We start from the raw sequence: 20,944 nt of genomic DNA on the forward strand, positions 1-20,944 counted from the left end.
ATAAAATTAAATAGATTAAAAAAAACCAAAACACAAAAATGGGAAAAACCCAACTAACTACTAATCTATCCTACAAACAACCAAAACATAAAATAGAATATCATACATTTCTAGCGAAAAATAACAAAATAATTAAATAACTAAGTACATGCTCAAAATGGATTTACATCAAGTCATAATAAAACCCATACTTATACGAAATTCCTCCTCCCTGGGGGACCAGCCAGAACAACTACCACAGCCAGACAAAAGCTCTGGACAGTATGGCCGAAATATCTGTGTCGATATAGTTCAAAAAGGGCTGTCATATTTTATAGAATAATTCAGTTTTTTGGTGCACCATATTTGTGAGGAAGTCAAGGGGAACATATTCCATGATTAACCTGTGCCAATTCGAAGGTCCTGGAGGGCCCTCAGCTGCCCAATTCACTAAGATATTTTTCCTTGCGCTAAAGGGGAGAATGGAAAATAGTTTCCTCCCATGCACGTCCAGGGAGGGAAAGTCTGAAAAGCCCAGGAGAGGAGACACTGGATCCAATCTAATTTCCGTGCCTAAGATTTATGTCAGGGCATTCGCTACTCTGTTCCAGTGCCTGTGGATTTTGTGACATGTCCATAGAGAGTGCCCACTTCTTTTTTGCATTTCGGACACATTGGGGATTAGATTAGATTAGATTAAATTAGATTACATTACATTACATTACATTACAGTGTGGAAACAGGCCCTTCGGCCCAACAAGTCCACACCAAGCAGCTGAAGCGCAACCCACCCATACCCCTACATTTACCCCTTACCTAACACTACGGGCAATTTAGCATGGCCAATTCACCTGACCTGCACATTGTTGGACTGTGGGAGGAAACCGGAGCACCCGGAGGAAACCCACACAGACACGGGGAGAACGTGCAAACTCCACACAGTCAGTCGCCTGAGGTGGGAATTGAACCCGGGTCTCAGGCGCTGTGAGGCAGCAGTGCTAACCACTGTGCCACCGTGCCGCCTGAATTTAAGGTAGGATGCTCCTACCTTAAATTTTGCCAGTTGTTCAGGTGCTCTATGAGCCTTGTGGAGTATCTTTAATTGAATAGCTCGAGTTCTATTGCAAATAGAGATCTTTCTGGCATTTTCCCAGATGTCCTCCCACATTTCTAAAGAGATTTCTAACCCCGATTCTTGGTTTCATGTTTTAAATAGTCGTTCCATGTCTTTCGATACCTCATTATATAATGAGTGATAAAAAGTACTGACCGAGGGTGGCCCCATCAGCCATAGCACTCTTCTTTCCCTATCGTATTTGTAGGGACTGTCCATTAATGTGGTCTTCTTCTGTACATAATCTCGTATTTGGAAATACCAAAAAAAGTCCCTGTTAGGCCGTCCAAACTTCTGGTGCAACTACTCAAAAGACATCATAACCTCCCCATCGAACAGGTCCCCAAGCAAGAGATACCTCTGGACCTCCAGGTTTTAAATATAGCATCTGTCACCCTGGCTGAAAACCTGATGCTCCCACTATAGGAGTATAAGGGGAGGTTTTCTGTAGGTTACCCTCATCTTGCCACATTATCCTCCAGACTTTAATTGTATTTAATACAATTGGGTTTTTGCAATGGTCCATAATAGCTCTAATCTTATCTAAAAATAAAAGATTGATGAGGGGACACTTTGCTTGGGAGGTCTCAATGTCTAACCAGATTGATTGTGGGTCACAAGAGACCCAATCAGCTACATAGGATAATAAAGAGCTTAATTGATACCTCCTAAAGTCTGGGAAGTCCAGTCCTCCCCTTGCCTGTAGAAGCTGCAGCTTTTCTAATTTGATAAGGGGCCGTCTATGATTCCAAATAAAGGAACCAAGCCAGCCGTGTAGCTTAAGCAACGCCAGTCTCAGCAACATCAAAGGAGCATTCTCATAGGATTTAGGAGACGAGGTAGAATATTCATTTTAAATAGGGCTTTTCTGCCAAGCCAGGATATTGGGAGATCTCCCCAGCGTTGTAGGTCCTGCCTTATTTTTTCTCGTAGGTGCACAAAATTGGCTTTACACAGCTGACCAAATACTGGGGTGATAAAAATACCTAAGTACAGAAAACCCTCCAGTGACCACCGAAAAGGAAAGCAAGATCCATCCGGTAAATTGGATACATTGGCAAGACCTCCCAACGGCATGGCCTCCGATTTCATGAAATTGATTTTATAGCCCGAGAATGTACTAAATAGATTGATCACTTGAAATAGCGGGGCACAGATATCCAAGGATCTCTTAAGAAAAGGAGGACATCATCAAGACAATTTTCTGATTCAGTATGTGGATGTACCTACTAGAGAAGGTGCTAAACTTGACCTACTCTTGGGAAATAAGGCAGGGCAGGTGACTGAGGTGTCAGTGGGGGAGCACTTTGGGGCCAGTGACCACAATTCTATTTGTTTTAAAATAGTGATGGAAAAGGATAGACTAGATTTAAAAGTTGAAGTTCTAAATTGGAGAAAGGCCAATTTTGACGGTATTAGGCAAGAACTTTCGAAAGCTGATTGGAGGCAGATGTTCGCAGATAAAGGGACGGCTGGAAAATGGGAAGCCTTCAGAAATGAGATAATGAGAATCCAAAGAAAGTATATTCCTGTCAGGGTGAAAGGGAAGGCTGGTAACTATAGGGAATGCTGGATGACTAAAGAAATTGAGGGTTTGGTTAAGAAAAAGAAGGAAGCATATGTCAGGTATAGACAGGATAAATCGAGTGAATCCTTAGAAGAGTATAAAGAAAGTAGGATTATACTTGAGGGAAATCAGGAGGGCAAAACGGGGACATGAAATAGCTTTGGCAAATAGAATTAAGGAGAATCCAAAGGGTTTTTACATTTATATTAAGGACAAAAGGGTAACTAGGGAGAGAATAGGGCCCCTCAAAGATCAGCAAGGTGGCCTTTGTGTGGAGCCACAGAAAATGGGGGAAGATACTAAATGAATATTTTGCATCAGAATTTACTGTGTAAAAGGATATGGTAGATATAGACTGTAGGGAAATAGATGGTGACATCTTGCAAAATGTCCAGATTACAGAGGAGGAATGCTGGATGTTTTGAAACGGTTAAAGGTGGATAAATCCCCAGGACCTGATCAGGTGTACCCGAGAACTCTGTGGGAAGCTAGGGAAGTGATTGCTGGGCCTCTTGCTGAGATATTTGTATCATCAATAGTCACAGGTGAGGTGCCGGAAGACTGGAGGTTGGCAAACGTGGTGCCACTGTTTAAGAAGAGTGGTAAAGACAAGCCAGGGAACTATAGACCGGTGAGCCTGACCTCAGTGGGGCATAAGTTGTTGGAGGGAATCCTGAGGGACAGGATGTACATGTATTTGGAAAGGCAAGGACTGATTGGGATAGTCAACATGGCTTTGTGCATGGGAAATCAAGTCTCACAAACTTGATTGAGTTTTTTGAAGAAGTAACAAAGAGGATTGATGAGGGCAGAGCAGTAGATGTGATCTATATGGACTTCAGTAAGGCATTCGACAAGGTTCCCCATGGGAGACTGGTTAGCAAGGTTACAGGGAGAACTAGCCATTTGGATACAGAACTGGCTCAAAGGTAGAAGACAGAGGGTGGTGGTGGAGGGTTGTTTTTCAGACTGGAGGCCTGTGACCAGTGGAGTGCCACAAGGATCGGTGCTGGTCCACTACTTTTTGTCATTTACATAAATGATTTGGATGCGAGCATAAGAGGTACAGTTAGTAAGTTTGCAGATGACACCAAAATTGGAGGTGTAGTGGATAGCGAAGAGGGTTACCTCAGATTACAACAGGATCTCGACCAGATGGGCCAATGGGCTGAGAAGTGGCAGATGGAGTTTAATTCAGATAAATGCGAGGTGCTGCATTTTGGGAAAGCAAATCTTAGCAGGACTTATACACTTAATGGTAAGGTCCTAGGGAGTGTTGCTGAACAAAGAGACCTTGGAGTGCAGTTTCATAGCTCCTTGAAAGTGGAGTCGCAGGTAGATAGGATAGTGAAGAAGGCGTTTGGTATGCTTTCCTTTATTGGTCAGAGTATTGAGTACAGGAGTTGGGAGGTCATGTTGTGGCTATACAGGACATTGGTTAGGTCACTGTTGGAATATTGCGTTCAATTCTGGTCTCCTTCCTATCGGAAAGATGTTGTGAAACTTGAAAGGGTTCAGAAAAGATTTACAAGGATGTTGCCAGGGTTGAAGGATTTGAGCTATAGGAAGAGGCTGAACAGGCTGGGGCTGTTTTCCCTGGAGCGTCGGAGGCTGAGGGATGACCTTATAGAGATTTACAAAATGATGAGGGGCATGGATAGAATAAATAGACAAAGTCTTTTCCCTGGGGTTGGGGATTCCAGAAGTAGAGGGCATAGGTGTGGGGTGAGAGAGGAAAGATATAAAAGTGACCTCAGGGGCAACGTTTTCAAACAGAGGGTGGTACGTGTATGGAATGAGCTGCCAGAGGAAGTGGTGGAGGCTGGTACAATTACATCATTTAAAAGGCATGGGTATATGAATAGGAAGGGTTTGGAGGGATGTGGGCCAGGTGTTGGCAGGTGGGACTAGATCGGTTGGGATGTCTGGTTGGCATGGACAGGTTGGACCGAAGGGTCTGTTTCAATGCTGTACATCTCTATGATTCTATCTGCATACAGAGTGATTTTATGTTTACCTGAACCAACCCTCGGAGCTGCTATGTTAGGGTCAGTTCGTATAGCTTCCGCTAGTGGTTCGATTACTAGCGTGAATAGTAATGGTGAGAGAGGACATCCCTGATGACAGCCCCCATCAACATTGAAGCTATCCGAACCTAAACCATTGGTGATCATAGATGCTTTGGGGTCGTTGTATAATATTGAGCCCTATTTAGAAGATACCTCTCCGACACTGAACCTTTCCAGTGTGTAAAAAAGATATGACCATTCTACCCGATCAAATGCCTTCTCTGCATCCAAGGAGACAACTAGCCCTGGTATTCTTCCCTGTTGACAGGCTTGTATCATACTTAAGACCCTTCTAATATTGTTAGTTGATCTATGGCCCTTCATAAACCCCATCTGGTCCTCTTTTATGATATATAGTAAGGCCCTCTCCAATCTTAATGCTAACATTTTAGAAAGGATTTTAAAATCCACATTTAGCAAGGATATTGGTCTATATGATGAGCAGTCTTCTCGGCCTTTCCTTTTTTAAGAACGAGAGAAATATTTGCTTCTCTCAATGAAGGCAGAAGGCAGCCCTGGCTATGTGAGTAATTATACATGTCCAGAAGTGGATCAGCCAGTTCCCCTAAAGATTCTTTTTAAAACTCAACCTGGAATCCATCTGGTCCAGGTGCTTTGCCACTCTGAAGCTGTCTAATTGCATCGAGTACTTCCTGGGTTGTCAGGGGAGCATTCAGGATCGACACCTGCTCCGAGGTTAAGTCTGGAAAGGCCAAGTTTTTAAAGAAGGACTCCATCTTCTTAGTTCTATCCTCACAGTCTGCGATTTATACAGCTCAAAATAGAACTTTCTACAGGCTGTGTTGATCCTTTTACGATCACAAGTCAGAGTACTAGCACTTTCTCTAACTGACGTAATAGCTTGAGGAGCCAATTTTTTCCTAGCAAGATATGCTAGGTATCTGCCAGGCTTGTCGCCATATTCATATAATCTTTGCTTTGCAAATAATATTTCCCTCTTTGTTGTTTGGGTAAGTGCAGTGTTCAAGGCTGTCCTAAGGGCTGTGATCCTTTGTAGCTGAGTAATAGAGGGCCTATCAACATACGCTGTCTCAGCTGCCTTCAAGCGAGCCTCGAGCAGGTGCTGTTGCTCTCCCTTTTGTTTTTTCTGGGTCACAGAATATGAGATGACCAAACCTCGTGCATAAGCCTTAATGGTCTCCCACACCATCGACGAGTTACTGGCCATACCTGAATTAATTTCCAAAAAGGTTCTGAATTCCTGAGAAAAATATTTTATAAATTTGCTATCCTTCATTAAAAAGGAATCCATACACCAATGTGGGGGGCCTGTCCCATCGTCCCTAGTTTTGACTTCCGTATATACTGCAGCATGATCAGAAATTGCTATATTACCTATTTTGCAGGACAATATGGAATTCAAAAGGGTCAAGGGAGCAAAGAACATATTAATTCTAGTATGGCACTTGTGTGGGTTAGAGTAGAAAGTAAAGTCTCTACCCTGAGGATGAAGACACCTCCACACATCTACTAGCCCTAGCTCCTTATTCAGATCTGTCAATTGTCTAGATCTAAGAGATATACCCATAGTACTCTTAAGTATCCTATCTGTCTCTGAGTCCATAATACAGTTAAAATCTCCTCCTATAATTATATGGCAGGCTCCAAAAGCCATCAACTTGGAGAATGTATCCATTACAAATTTGAAGAGGTGTGCCAGGGGGCAATAAAGATTCAAAATTCCATCCTCCTCTCCATATATAACGGCCCTCTCCATATAGAATGGGATAGACAAATTCAAGTGTTCTATGAAACCAAAGTTAAAAGTGAGTGACCCCCCCCAACACCTAGGTGCGTTTAGCAAGCATAATACAAAATATAAATATATAAATATGGGTGGCATGGTGGCACAGTGGTTAGCCCTGCTGCCTCACAGCGCCAGAGACCCGGGTTCAATTCCTGCCTCAGGCGACTGACTGTGTGGAGTTTGCACGTTCTCCCCGTGTCTGCGTGGGTTTCCTCTGGGTGCTCCGGTTGCCTCCCACAGTCCAAAGATGTGCAGGTCAGGTGAATTGGCCATGCTAAATTGCCCATCGTGTTAGGTAAGGGGTAAATGTAGGGGTATGGGTGGTTTGCGCTTCGGTGGGTCGGTGTGGACTTGTTGGGCCAAAGGGCCTGTTTCCACACTGTAAAGTAATCTAATCTAAAACTACAAAGTTACAATCCCAGCAAGTATTAGATAACTAAGTAAAATGTTAGAAGAAGAGGACCCTGCTTTAAAAGAGGGTAGAACAAAACAAAACCTCCACTCACACAAATCGAATAAGCCACACGACCTGTTAAAAAAATTAAATAGAGAGCAACAAATAAGCCCCCTTCCCCACCCCCCGGAAAAGGTAATGGGGAAAAAAAAAGATGAAGGAGAAAAGGGAAACCAGGGCCGGGGGGGGGCAAAATAAAATTGTTATCCATATGGTTTAAGTCCCATAGTCTAATTAAGAGAGTCCAAGAATTCTTTAGCCTTTTCCAGTGATCCAAAGTTATATACAGATCCTTCGTGGCTGAAGCGCAGCGTTGCCGGGTAATGCATAGAGTATTGGATATTTAGGTCTCTTAGACACTTCTTCACCTCATCGAATGCCCTCCTCTTGCAGATCACGGCTGGAGAAAAGTCCTGGAATAACATTATCCTGGAACCCTTGTACATCATGGCCTGGGGATCCTTCCGCAGAACTCTGGAGGCTTCCAGGAGCATCTGCTTCGCTCTATAACATTGGAGCCGGAATAGAACTGGGCGAGGGTGCTGGTCCAACCCGGGCCTGCATACAGCAACCCGGTGGGTTCACTCCACCCGCACCTGGCCTGGTCCCGACTCCAACTTTAATATTTGTGTGAGCCATTGCTCCAGAAAGTCTACAAACTGGCCCTTCTCTTCCCATTCGGGAAGGCCCAGCAACCGAATATTTTTCAGACGGCCCCGATTGTCGAGGTTGTCAATGCGCTCCTCCAAGGTCTGGATTCACTGCTCGAGAGCCCGGACCCGAACCATGGATGACTCGGCAGCAGTCTCCGAGGCCGCGGCCCTTTGCTCCACCCCTCCAACACGCTGTTCAAGTTTTTCGATTTCTTGCTCATGCTTCTGAAGAATGACCGAGAACGACTCCCATCTGGACCTGGATTCCTCGATAAAGGCGTCGATCTTCTCCTGAAGCTCGTTGATCTCGGAGATCAGGCTTGCCTCCGCAGGTAAGTCCCCTGAAGCGGCCGCGGATGTCTCTGCTGCTGTGGGAGGGTGGGGAGAGGGGGGTCCCTGCTTTTGCGAACTACGGGAACTTTTGCCCTTAGTCATTTTAAAAACAACACCAAACTGTCCAAGTTTGATGTAAAATGACTAACTACGCTGAGCAAAAGCTATTTCAAATGATTTAAAGGTGAGGTGAAGGTGGGTGCTCCACTTTGCCAGAGTCTTAGGCAGAGCACTACAGACTCAGACTTGCTGGGTCACCACCATCGTCAATCTCCCGTAACCCCACTTTTTAAAGAAGGAGGAAGAGAGAGAACAGAGAATTATAGGCCTGTTAAGCTGACATCATTGGTGGACCCCTATACCATAGCGCTTATTTTCTGCAATAATGTATGATGCGCCTTCTGGAAATCTAAGTATAATACATCCACTGATTCCTCTTTATATATATCTCAAGTTACTTCTTCAAAGAGCTCAAATAAATTAAACATGATTGAAAAATGCATTGCCTTATTTCTCACCTGCCCTTGTTGCTTCCGTTCCAACACTCATTCTGCTCTGTCACACTTGCTGAACTGTTATCACTGCACAGACTATGTGGAAGGGTTGACCAAAACTTCTTTGCCTTCTTAAGTTTTTCTTTTACATCCGTCACCTAAGTTGTAAATAAGTTCCCGTTTAAAATAAGATTCATCATTAGGAATTCAGGTTTTAGAACATAGAACATTGAACATTACAGTGCACTACAGGCCCTTTAGCCCTCAATGTTGCGCCACCCTGTGAAACAAATTTGAAGTCAATTCACTATTCCACTCTCATCCATATGCCTATCCAATGACCATTTAAATGCCCATAAGTTGGCAAGTCTACAACTGTTGCAGGCAGTGCATTCCACACCCCTACTACTCTCTGAGTAAAGAAATTACCTCTGGCATCTGTCCTATATCTATCACCCCTCAATTTGAAACTATGCCTCCTCATTTCCATCACCATCCTAGGAAAAAAGGCTCTCGCTCTCCACTCGATCTAACCCTCTGATTAGCTTGTATGTCTCAATTAAGTCATCTCTCAAAATCGCTTCTCTGTAATGAAAACAACCTCAAGCCCCTCAACCTTTCCTCCTAAGACTTTCCCTCCATACCAGGCAACATCCTAGTAAATCTCCTCTGAACCCTTTACAAAGCTTCCACATCCTTCCTGCAATGCGATGACTAGAACTGTACGCAATACTCCAAGTGCGGCTGCACCAGTTTTGTACAGCTGCAGCATGACCTCATGGTTCCGAAACTTGATCCCTCGACTAATATAAGCTAACACACCGTATGCCTTCTTAACAGCTCTATCAACCTGAGTGGCAACTTTCAGAGATCTATGTACATGGACATCAAGATCTCTCTGCTCATCTACACTACCAAAGTCTTACGATTCACCCAGTACTCTGCATTCCTGTTACTCCTCCCAAAGTGAATCATATCCACATTAAATGCTATTTGCCACCTCTCAGCCCAGCTCTGCAGCTTTTCTATGTCCTTCTGTAACCTACAACATCCTTCAGTATTATCCATAACTGTACCGAAACTTAGTGTTGACCGCAAATTTACTAACCCATCCTTCTACGCCCTCATCCAGGTCGTTTATAAAAATGATAAACAACAGCGGCCCCAAAATAGATCTTTGCGGTACACCACTAGTAATTGAGCATCAGGATGAACGTTTCCCATCCACCACCCCCCCGTCTTCTTTTACAAGCCAATTTCTGATCCAAACTGCTAAATTGCCCTCCATCCCATGCCTCCATATTTTGTGCAATAGCCTACCGTGGGGAACCTTATCAAATGCCTAACTTAAATCCATAAACACCACACCAACCACTTTACCCTCATTCACCTGTTTGATCACTTTCTCAAAGGACTCAATAACATTTATAAAACATAGAACATTACAGCGCAGTAAAGGCCCTTCAGCCCTCGATGTTGCGCCAACCTGTCATACCAATCTGAACCCCATCTAACCTACACTATTCCATGTACGTCCATATGCTTGTCCAATGACGACTTAAATGTATTTAAAGTTGGCGAATCTACTACCGTTACAGGAAAAGCATTCCATACCCTTACTACTCTCTGAGTAAAGAAACTACATTCTGACATCTGTTCTATATCTATCATCCCTCAATTTAAAGCTATGCCCGCTCGTGCTCGCTGTCACCATTCTTGGAAAAAGGCTCTCCCTGTCCACCCTATCTAACCCTCTGATTAACTTATATGTCTCTATTAAGTCACCTCTCAACCTTCTTCTCTCCAACAAAAACAGCCTCAAGTCCCTCACCCTTTCCTCGTAAGACCTCCCCTCCATACCAGGCAACATCCTAGTAAATCTCCTCTGCACCCTTTCCAAAGCTTCCATATCCTTTTTATAATGCGGTGACCAGAACTGTACACAATACTTTAAGTGTGGCTGCACCAGACCTTTGTACAGCTGCAGCATAACCTCATGGTTCCGGAACTCGATCCCTCTATTAATAAAAGCTAAAACACTATATGCCTTCTTAACAACCCTGTCAACCTGGGTGGCAACTTTCAAGGATCTGTGTACATGGACACCGAGATCTCTCTGCTTATCTACACTACCAAGAATCTTACCATTAGCCCAGTACTTTGCATTCTGGTTACTCCAACCAAAGTGAATCACCTCACACTTGTCCACATTAAACTCCATTTGCCACCTCTCAGCCCATCTCTGCAGCTTATCTATGTCTCTCTGTAACCTACAAAATCCTTGGTCACTATCCACAACTCCACCGACCTTCGTGTCATCTGCAAATTTATTAACTCAGCCTTCTACGCCCTCATTCAGGTCGTTTATAAAAATGACCAACAGCACTTGTCCCAACACCGACCCTTGCGGTACACCACTGGTAACTGGACTCCAGGATGAACATTTCTCATCACCACCACCCTTTGTCTTCTTTCAGCAAGCCAATTACTGATCCAAACTGCTATATCTCCCACAATCCCATTCCTCCGCATTTTGTACAATAGCCTACTGTGGGGAACCTTATCGAATGCCTTGCTGAAATCCATATACACCACATCAATCGGTTTACTCTCATCTACCTGTGTGGTCACCTTCTCAAAGAACTCAATAAGGTTTGTGAGGCACGGTCTATCCTTCACAAAACCGTGCTGACTATTTGATCCCTAATCAAATTATTCTTTTCTAGATGATTATAAATCCTATCTCTTATAATCTTTTGCAACACTTTACCCACAACTGAAGTGAGGCTCACTGGTCTATAATTACCAGGGACAAACCCGTTTAATAAAATGGAGCAAACACAGTTTCATAGATGCAAGGTCTTCATGGTCTTAGCGCTTGTGCTTCATGAATTATCAACTCTGAGCACTTTACCAAGTTTAAGAATATCAACAGCAATAAATATAATTACATGCTGTGACAATGCTGCTCTCTGACACGGTTATGTTGTCCTTGTTTTTCTTTAAGAGGGGTCATAAGGGCAGAGGTTCTGATATGTCTGGAAATATGTACTTTAGAAGACTTTAAAGTTTTTTTTTGAAAATATTTGTACAATGAAAGGGGAGTGGCCCATTCTCCCAGCTCAGGGTTTGTTCTGGCTTGGTTTTAGCTGGGAACCCAGAGAAGGTACTGGGCCCAAAGTAAAAGATCCATGCTGATCCTCTCTCTCTCTATCTCTCTCTGACATCTCTCCTGTAAGAACCTGTGTTTGATTTTACCTTTTCTTGCCAAGGTGGGGTTTTGGGAATGTTGCAAGTATTTGGACAGCATCATTAAGTTGCAATAGAGTCGACTGGGTTTTCAGGTAGGTTAAGTTCTAAACTCAGTTTTCTTTTGTCCCTGTTTCATTCAATAGTCTGTAAATAAATTCTGTTTTGTTTAAAACTGAGTGGTTGGGCCAGCTGCATCATAGAGTCATAGAGATGTACAGCACGGAAACAGACCCTTCGGTCCAACCTGTCCACACTCCTGGAATATCCACCTTACACCTGCTTAAAACAACTGGAAAAATTAGGGTCTGGGCTACCTTCTTGAAATGTTTTGAGGGGGTCTAGCATGGTCGATAACAATGCCCAAATGGATGATATGGTGAATCTCTCTCTCTCTGTTCCGGATCAGTAAGTTACACCCTCTTGGTCATAAATATGGGTGACTAATTAGTAATGAAGAATTTAGCTAATAGTTTATATTTCTGATGTATATTTTTTGGAGGTAAGTGGAGGAGATAAATATTCTTCTGCTGGTTGAGGTGAAGGATATCACCACTGGGAAACAGAATATTCTGATTGATTGGCACATCAATTATAATATGAGCACTCCTTCTGTATCTCTCTCAGACAAATGAAAAACACTAGATGCTGGAATAAAAACAGAAAATGCAGATATGCAGCAGATCTAGCAGAATCTATGGAAAGAGGAACAGTGTTAATGTTTTGAATCGGATGTGATTCTTTGTTCAGAAAAAAATTCTATTCTGTATTCCAAAGTTCATGTGCTACATATATAATTTACACATTATTAACAAACACTAACTCTTGAAGAACATCGATGTCTGTCATCCTCCAGTCTGAAAAACACCATTTACCATGACTCACATTTATATTCTTAAACCAAACTTTATCCAAGTTGAAAACTGAAAGAACTATGGATACTGGAAATCAGAAGCAAAAACAGAAATTGCTGGAAAAGCTCAGCAGATCTGGCAGCATCTGTGGAGAGAAATCAGAGTTAATGTTTTAGGTCCAGTGACCCTTCCTCAGAATCCAGAACTCAATTGGTAAGTTGACACAGGCACTCCTGTTTCATGAGCCTCAATTTTGTAAACCAGCCTTTGTGGTACTCCATCAAATACCATCTTAAAAATTCATATATACAACACCAATGCATTTCCTTTATCAATCTTCTAGTCAATTACAATCAGCCTTTTAGAAATCCATGCTGGTTCTTCTGAATTATGAATCACATAACCAATCACTAAGTGCCTGTTAATATTTTTCCTTGATTATATTTTCTAAAACCTCACACATCTGATATTAAACTGCTCAGCCTGTTATCAAGCCTTATATCCTTTCTTAAACAAGGACAACAAATTTACAACTGTCCAACTTTCTGTCACTATCTCCATATTTAAGAAACATTGGAAGATTAAGAGTTGTCTCCATGCTGAAAGCTTTTTTTTAAGATTTGTTCATTAGATCTGGGTATCACTAGTTAGGCTAGCATTTATTGTCCATATGTAATAGTGGAGAAAGTGCAGATGCTGGAGATCTCAGCTGAAAATGTGTTGCTGGAAAAGCGCAGCAGGTCGGGCAGCATCCAAGGAGCAGGAGAATCGACGTTTCAGGCATGAACCCTTCTTCAGGAACTCATGGCCGAAGAAGGGCTCATGCCCGAAACGTCGATGCTCCTGCATTCCTGAAGAAGTGCTCATGACCGAAACGTCGACTCTCCTGCTCCTTGGATGCTGCCTGACCTGCTGCGCTTTTCCAGCAACACATTTTCAGCATATATAATAGTGGTCAGATATCTTCTTGAACTGTTGTAATCTGTGTTGTGGGAACACTCACAGTACCGTTAAGGAATGGAGTTCTATGATTTTGACCCAGTGATAGTGAAGGAATGGTAATACAGTTTTGAATCAGGGATGGAATGCAACTCAGAGAGGCTTTCAGGTGGCAATGGTCCCATGCATTTGCTGCCATTGTGCTTCCTGAATCAATAAAGATTCCCTGCATTACAGTTAGTGTCAGGGTTAAACTGGGACGTCAGCCAACTGGACCAGGTGAGTTATCCACTTTAAGCATAGCCAACTTCAGTACATTTGTCTACCAATTTTCACCTGCTTATTATCTCTATCTTTTTGTTTATGCTGATATTGACAGAATATTCTTACTTGTAAATATCAATGAAAGTATTCGGGCCTTGACTTGTTCCTCTAAACATATTATGGGTGACTTTAATCTTCAAATAGATTTAGAAAATCAAACTGGCATAAATAGCCACAGAGAAGAATTTATAGAGTGTATTCAGCACAGTTTTCACAAACAATATGCTTTGGATCCAACCAGTAATCAGGCTATTTTGAATCTGGTAATGCATAATGAGGCTGGTTTAATAAATAGTCTCAAGTTCCCCTAGGGAACAATGGCCATAACATGGTAGAATTTAGCATTCTGTCTGAGAGTGAGAAACTTGGGTCTGAGACAACTGTGCTATACTTAAATAAGCGTAATTATGTAATGATAAAGGCAGAGTTGGCTGAAGTGGACTGGGAAAGAAGTTCATTAGAAAAGATGGTTGAGGAACAACAACAGACATTTAAGAAATAGTTCACTACTTACAGCAAAGTTTTATCCCAGTGATGAAGAAGGGTTTTATGGAAGGGACAAACTGACCAAGATTAACAAAGGAAGCTCAAGGTAATATCAAATTAAAAGAAAAATAAGTACATCAAAGACTAGTGACAAATCAAACAATTGGAAATTTTTGAAAAACCAATAAAAACAATCAAAAATAATAGAGGGGGAAAAAGCTTTAAACACAGAACATAGAACAATACAGCGCAGAACAGGCCCTTTGGTCCTCAATATTGTGCCGACCTGTGAACTAATCTAAGCCCATCCCCCTACACTATCCCATCATCATCCATGTGCTTATCTAAGCATTGGTTAAATCTCCCTAATGTGGCTGAGTTAACTACATTGGCAGGCAGGGCATTCCACGTCCTTACCACTCTCTGAGTAAAGAACCTGCCTGTGACACCTGTCTTAAATCTATCACCCCTCAATTTGTAATTATTCCCCCTCGTACAAGCTGGTGTCATCATCCTAGGGAAAAGACTTTCACTGTCTACCCTATCTAATCCTCTGATCATCTTGCATGTCTCTATCAAATCCCCTTTTAGCCTTCTTCTCTCCAAAGAGTACAGACCCAAGTCTTTTAGCCTTTCCTCACAAGACCTTCCCTCCAGACCAGGCAACATCCTCATAAATCTCCTCTGCACCTTTTCCAATGCTTCCACATCAATCCTGTAATGGGGTGACCAGAACTGTACATGATATTCCAAGTGCGGCCACACTAACATTTTGTATAGTTGCAGCATGACATTAGGGTTCCGGAACTCAATCCCTCTATTAATAAAACCTAACACACCGTATGCCTTCTTAACAGCACTATCAACCTGGGTGGCAACTTTCGGGGATCTATGTATATGGACTTCATGATCCCTCTGCACATCCACACTACCAAGAATCTTTCCATTGACTCAGTCTTCTGCCTTCCTGTTATTTTTCCCAAAGTGAATCATCTCACATTTATCTGCATCGAACTCCATTTGCCACCTCTCAGCCCAATTTTACAGTTTATCCAGGTCTCCCTGCAACCTGCAACATTCTTCCACACTGTCCACTACTCCACTGGCTTTAGTGTCATCTGCAAACTTACTAACCCATCCACCTATGCCTGTGTCTAAGTCATTTATAAAATTAACAAACAAAAGTGGTCCCAACACAGATCCTTGTGGCACACCACTAGTAACTGGATTCCAGGCTGAATATTTTCCATCAACCACCACTCGCTGCCTTCTTACAGAAAGCCAGTTTCTAATCCAAACTGCTAAATCATCTCAATCTCATGCCTCTGCATTTTCTCCAACAGCCTACCATGTGGAACCTTATCAAAGGCTTTACTGACATCTATGTATACCATGTCAACTGCCTACCCTCTTCCACATGCTTGGTCACCTTCTCAAAAAACTCAGGTTTGTGAGACACGACCTGCCCTTGACAAAACTATGTTGACAATCTCCAATCAAATTGTTGCTTGCTAGATGATTATAAATCCTATCTCTCATAATCTTTTCCAAAACTTTTCATCGAATAGACATAAGGCTCAATGGTCTATAATTATCTGGGTCATCTCTACTGCCCTTCTGGAACAGGGCACAACATTTGAATCCTCCAGTCCTCTGGTTTTAAACCTGTAGATAATGATAACTCAAAGATCAAAGTCAAACGCTTCAATACCTCCTCCCGAGCTTCCCAGAGAATCCTCGAATAAATCCTATCCAGCCCAGGTGACTTGTCTATTTTCACTCCTTCTAGAATTGATAACACCTCTTCCTTACAAACCTCAATCCTTTCTAGTCTAATATCTTGTACCTTATTCTTCTTCTCTACAATATCCTACTTTTCCTGAGTGAAAGCAGTTGAGAAATATTTGTTTAGCACCTCTCCGATTTCCACAGGGTCCACACACAACTTCCCACTTCTGTCTTTGACTGGCCATATTCCTACGCTCGTCATCCTTTTATTCCTCACATACCTATAGCAAGCTTTACGGTTCTCCTTTATTCTACCTGCTAAAGAATGCTCATGACCTCTCTTTGCTCTTCTTAACTGTGAGGGTAAATTAGCAAATAATATAACAAAAGGACAGTAAGAGCAACTTTAAATACATGAATAGAATGAGGAAATGGCAGAAAAGTTGGATAATAACTTAGCATTCCAAAAATATTAAACAATCAAAGTGCTAAAGTTGAGGAAGCAATAAATACAATTACTATCATTCGAGAAAAACTACTAGGGAAACTAATTAATTACCTAAAGAATGATATGCCCCTATGATTTTAAAAGAAGTAGCTACAAAGATAGTGAATGCCATGGTAATAATCTTCTATGGATGTTGAAAGTCTGGAAACGTCCTAGACAACTGGAAAACTGCCAATGTTACACACTGAATTAGGTGTGGAAGAGAAGGAGACAAAGAAAAGATAATTGTAGGTCAGTTGACTCAACATCTATTATTGGGAAAATGTTAAAAGTCTAATATAAAAAATGTAATGACAAAGCATTTAGAAATAGATCATATAATCAAACAGTCAGTATGACTTCATGAAGGGAAATTTATGACAAATTTATTGCAACTCTTTGAGAAAGTAACAAGCATGATAGATATAAGTGAACCAGCAGATGTAATACATTTGAATTTCCAGAAGGTGTTTAATAAGATACTTCACAAAAGCCAACTTTATAAGAATTAAAATTAGAATCCCTACAGTGTAGAAACAGGCCCTTCAGCCCAACAAGTTCACACAGATCCTCTGAACAGTAACCCACTCGGAGTCATTTCCCTCTGACCAATGCATCTAACACTATGGGAATTTAGCATCACCAATCCACCTGACCTGCACATCTTTGGATTGTCGGAGGAAACCAGAGCACCCAGAGGAAACCCACGCAGACACGGGGCGAATAGAACATAGAACATAGAACAATACAGCGCAGAACAGGCCCTTTGGCCCTCAATGTTGCGCTGATCTGTGAACTATCCTCAGCTCATCCACCTACACTATCCCATCATCATCCATGTGCTTATCCAAGGATTGTTTAAATCTCCCTAATGTGGTTGAGTTGACTACATTAGCAGGCAGGGCATTCCACGTCCTTACCACTCTCTGAGTAAAGAACCTGCCTCTGACATCTGTCTTAAATCTATCACCCCTCAATTTGTAGTTATGCCCCCACGTACAAGCTGACGTCATCATCCTAGGAAAAAAGGAACTGAGTGGGAGCGGGGAGAGCGAGGAGCTGAGTGGGAGCTGGGAGAGTGAGGAACTGAGTGGGAGCGGGGAGAGCGAGGAGCGGAGTGGGAGTGGGGAGAGTGAGAAACTGAGTGGGAATGGGGAGAGTGAGGAACTGAGTGGGAGCGGGGAGAGCGAGGAGTTGAGTGGGAGCGGGGGGAGTGAGGAGCTGAGTGGGAATGGGGAGAGTGAGGAGCTGAGTGGGAATGGGGAGAGTGAGGAACTGAGTGGGAGCAGGGGGAGTGAGGAGCTGAGTGGGAGAGGGGAGAATGAGGAGCTGAGTGGGAATGGGGAGAGCGAGGAGCTGAGTGGGAGCGGGGGGAGTGAGGAACTGAGTGGGAAAGGGGAGAGCGAGGAGCTGAGTGGGAGCGGGGGGAGTGAGGAACTGAGTGGGAAAGGGGAGAGCGAGGAGCTGAGTGGGAGCGGGGGGAGTGAGGAACTGAGTGGGAATGGGGAGAGTGAGGAGCTGAGTGGGAGTGGGGAGAGCGAGGAGCGGAGTGGGAGCGGGGAGAGTGAGGAGCGGAGTGGGAGCGGGGAGAGCGGAAGCGGGGAGAGTGAGGAGCTGAGTGGGAGTGGGGAGAGCGAGGAGCAGAGTGGGAGTGGGGAGAGCGAGGAGCAGAGTGGGAGTGGGGAGAGCGAGGAGCAGAGTGGGAGTGGGGAGAGCGAGGAGCAGAGTGGGAGCAGTCGAATTGAGCTCTGGGAAGTTGAGTGAACCGATATATTTGGGCAGCAGCTGAACCCGAGGCACGACAAGTGTAGTGTCTCCCACCTGCCCCACTCCGCTAACCAAAAATAAAGGACTCGATAATGTGTTGATAAGGTAAGGGTTTTTCTTTTTCTTTTTGTTTTAATCGTGTGATTGGTAAAAACATTTCTTTTTAATTTATCTAAGTTAAGACTAAGTTAAGCTTAAGATTAAAAATGGTAGGAGATCTCAGACCCATGATATGATCCTCTTGCTCAATGTGGGAGTTCAGGGACACAGCTGATGTCTCTGACTCCTTCACATGCAGGAAGTGTATCCAGCTGCAGCTCTTGTTAAACGGCATGACGGCTCTGGATCTGCGGATGGACTCACTTTGGAGCATACGTGATGCTGAGGGGGTTTGGTAAGCACTTTTAGTGAATTGGTCACACCACAGATTAGAATTACTGAGGGAGAAAGGGAATGGGTGACCAAAACACAGAGAAAGAATAGGAAGGCAGTGCAGGTGTCTCCTGTGGTCATCTCCCTCCAAAACATATATATTTTGGATACTGTTGGGGGAGATGGCTCACCAGGGGAAGGCAGCAGTAGCCAGGTTCATGGCAACGTGGCTGGCTCTGCTGTATATAAGGGCGGGAAAAAGAGTGGAAGGGCTATTGTCATAGTGGAGTCAATTTCAAGGGGAGTAGATAGGCGGTTCTGTAGTCGAAAATGAGACTCCCGAATGGTATGTTGCCTCCCAGGTGCACAGGTCAGGGATGTCTCAGATTGTCTGCAGAACATTCTGAAGGGGGACGGTGAACAGCCAGTTGTCGTGGGCACCAATGATATTGGTTAAAAAACCGGATGAGGTCCTACAAGCAGAATTTAGGGAGTTAGGAGTCAAGTTAAAAAGTAGGACCTGAGGTAGTAGTCTCAGGATTGCTACCAGTGCCACATGCTAGTCAGAGTAGAAATGAAAGAATAGGCAAGATAAACGCGTGGCTTGAGAGATGGTGCAGGAGGGAAGGGTTCAGATTTTTGGGACATTGGGATCGGTTCTGGGGAAGCAGGGTCTACTTGAAATGGGATGGCCTGCACCTGGACTGTACTGAAACCAATGTCCTGGTGGTTACTTTCGCTAACGTTGTTGGGGAGGGTTTAAACTAATGTGGCAGGGGGAATGGGAATCAAATGAGGAGATTAGATAGATTCTCTACAGTGTGGAAACAGGCCCTTTGGCCCAACAAGTCCACACCGATCCTCCGAAGAGCAACCCACCAGACACATTCCCCTGCATTTACCCCTGACTAATGCACCTAGCACTACGGGCAATTTAGCATGGCCAATTCACCTAACCTACACAACTTTGGACTGTGGGAGGAAACCCACGCAGACAAGGGGAGAACGTGCAAACTCCACACAGACAGTTGCCCAAGGCAGGAATTGAACCCAGGTTGCTGATGCTGTAAGCCAACAGTGCTAACCACTGAGCCACTGTGCCGCCCTTATAGTGGACAGTAAGGAGGTAGTAGCTGAAGCCTGTAAGGTACTAGATAATGAAGTCAGTGTGACTAAGGGGGAGAGTAAGCAGTGAGCAGATGATGAATGCAAAGGCATTGGTGGTCTGAGGTGCATTTGTTTTAATACAAGACGTGTAATAGGTAAGGCAGATGAACTTAGGGCTTGGATTAGTATCTGGGAGTATGAGCTATTGCTATTACTGAGACTTGGTTGAGGGAAGGGCATGATTGACAACTAAATATTCCAGGATATAGATGCTTCAAGCAGGATAGAGACAGAGATAAAAGGGGTGGAGGAGTTGCATTACTAGACAAAGAGGATATCACAGCTATACTGAAGAAGGGCACTAAGGAGGACTCGAGCAGTGAGGCAATTTGGGCGGAGATCAGAAATAGGAAGAGTGCGGGTTGGGGCTATACTACAGAGCATGAGATAGAGGTACAAATATGTAAAAAGATTATGGAAAGATGTAGGAGAAACAGTGTGGTGGTGATAGGAGACTTTAATTTTCCCAAAATTTACTGGGATTCACTTAGTGTTTGAGTTCTAGATGGAGCAGAATTTGTAAGGAGCATCCAGGAGGTGTTCTGCAGCAATACGTAAATAGTCCAAATCAGGAAGGGGCCATACTGGACCTGGTGTTGGGGAATGAGTCCGGCCAGGTGGTGGGGGATTACTTTAGGAACAGTGATCACAATTCCATAAGTATTAGAATACTCATGGACAAAGATGAGAATTATCCTAAAGGAAGAGTGCTAAATTAGGGGAAGACCAACTATACCAAACATTAGATTAGATTAGATTAGATTACTTACAGTGTGGAAACAGGCCCTTCGGCCCAACAAGTCCACACCGACCCGCCGAAGCGCAACCCACCCATACGTTTACCCCTTACCTAACACTACAGGCAATTTAGCATAGCCAATTCACCTGACCTGCACATCTTTGGACTGTGGGAGGAAACCGGAGCACCCGGAGGAAACCCACGCAGACACGGGGAGAACGTGCAAACTCCACACAGTTAGTCGCCTGAGGCGGGAATTGAACCCGGGTCTCTGGCGCTGTGAGGCAGCAGTGCTAACCACTGTGCCACCGTGCCGCCCATGAACAGATTGGGAGCAGTTGTTTGAAGATAAATCCACATTTGTTATGTGGGAGGCTTTTAAAGAGAGATTGGTTAGAGTG

The 20,944-nt window shown here is 43.6% G+C and overlaps 1 protein-coding gene across 1 annotated transcript in view; it reads right to left on the minus strand.

The window, feature by feature from the left end:
* Nucleotides 1-20,944, minus strand: part of LOC122561984 (glypican-6-like) — a 236,646-nt gene that overhangs the window by 46,260 nt on the left and 169,442 nt on the right. Inside the window, exon 7 of the mRNA XM_087991818.1 lies at nucleotides 8,456-8,589. Coding sequence (XP_087847944.1) covers nucleotides 8,456-8,589 — 134 coding nt within the window. The remainder of the gene's footprint in view (nucleotides 1-8,455; nucleotides 8,590-20,944) is intronic.

Source organism: Chiloscyllium plagiosum, unplaced genomic scaffold (genome assembly GCF_037043375.1).
Source record: "Chiloscyllium plagiosum isolate Xiang-an unplaced genomic scaffold, Cpla_swu_hap1 HiC_scaffold_11, whole genome shotgun sequence".
Lineage (NCBI taxonomy): Eukaryota > Metazoa > Chordata > Chondrichthyes > Orectolobiformes > Hemiscylliidae > Chiloscyllium > Chiloscyllium plagiosum.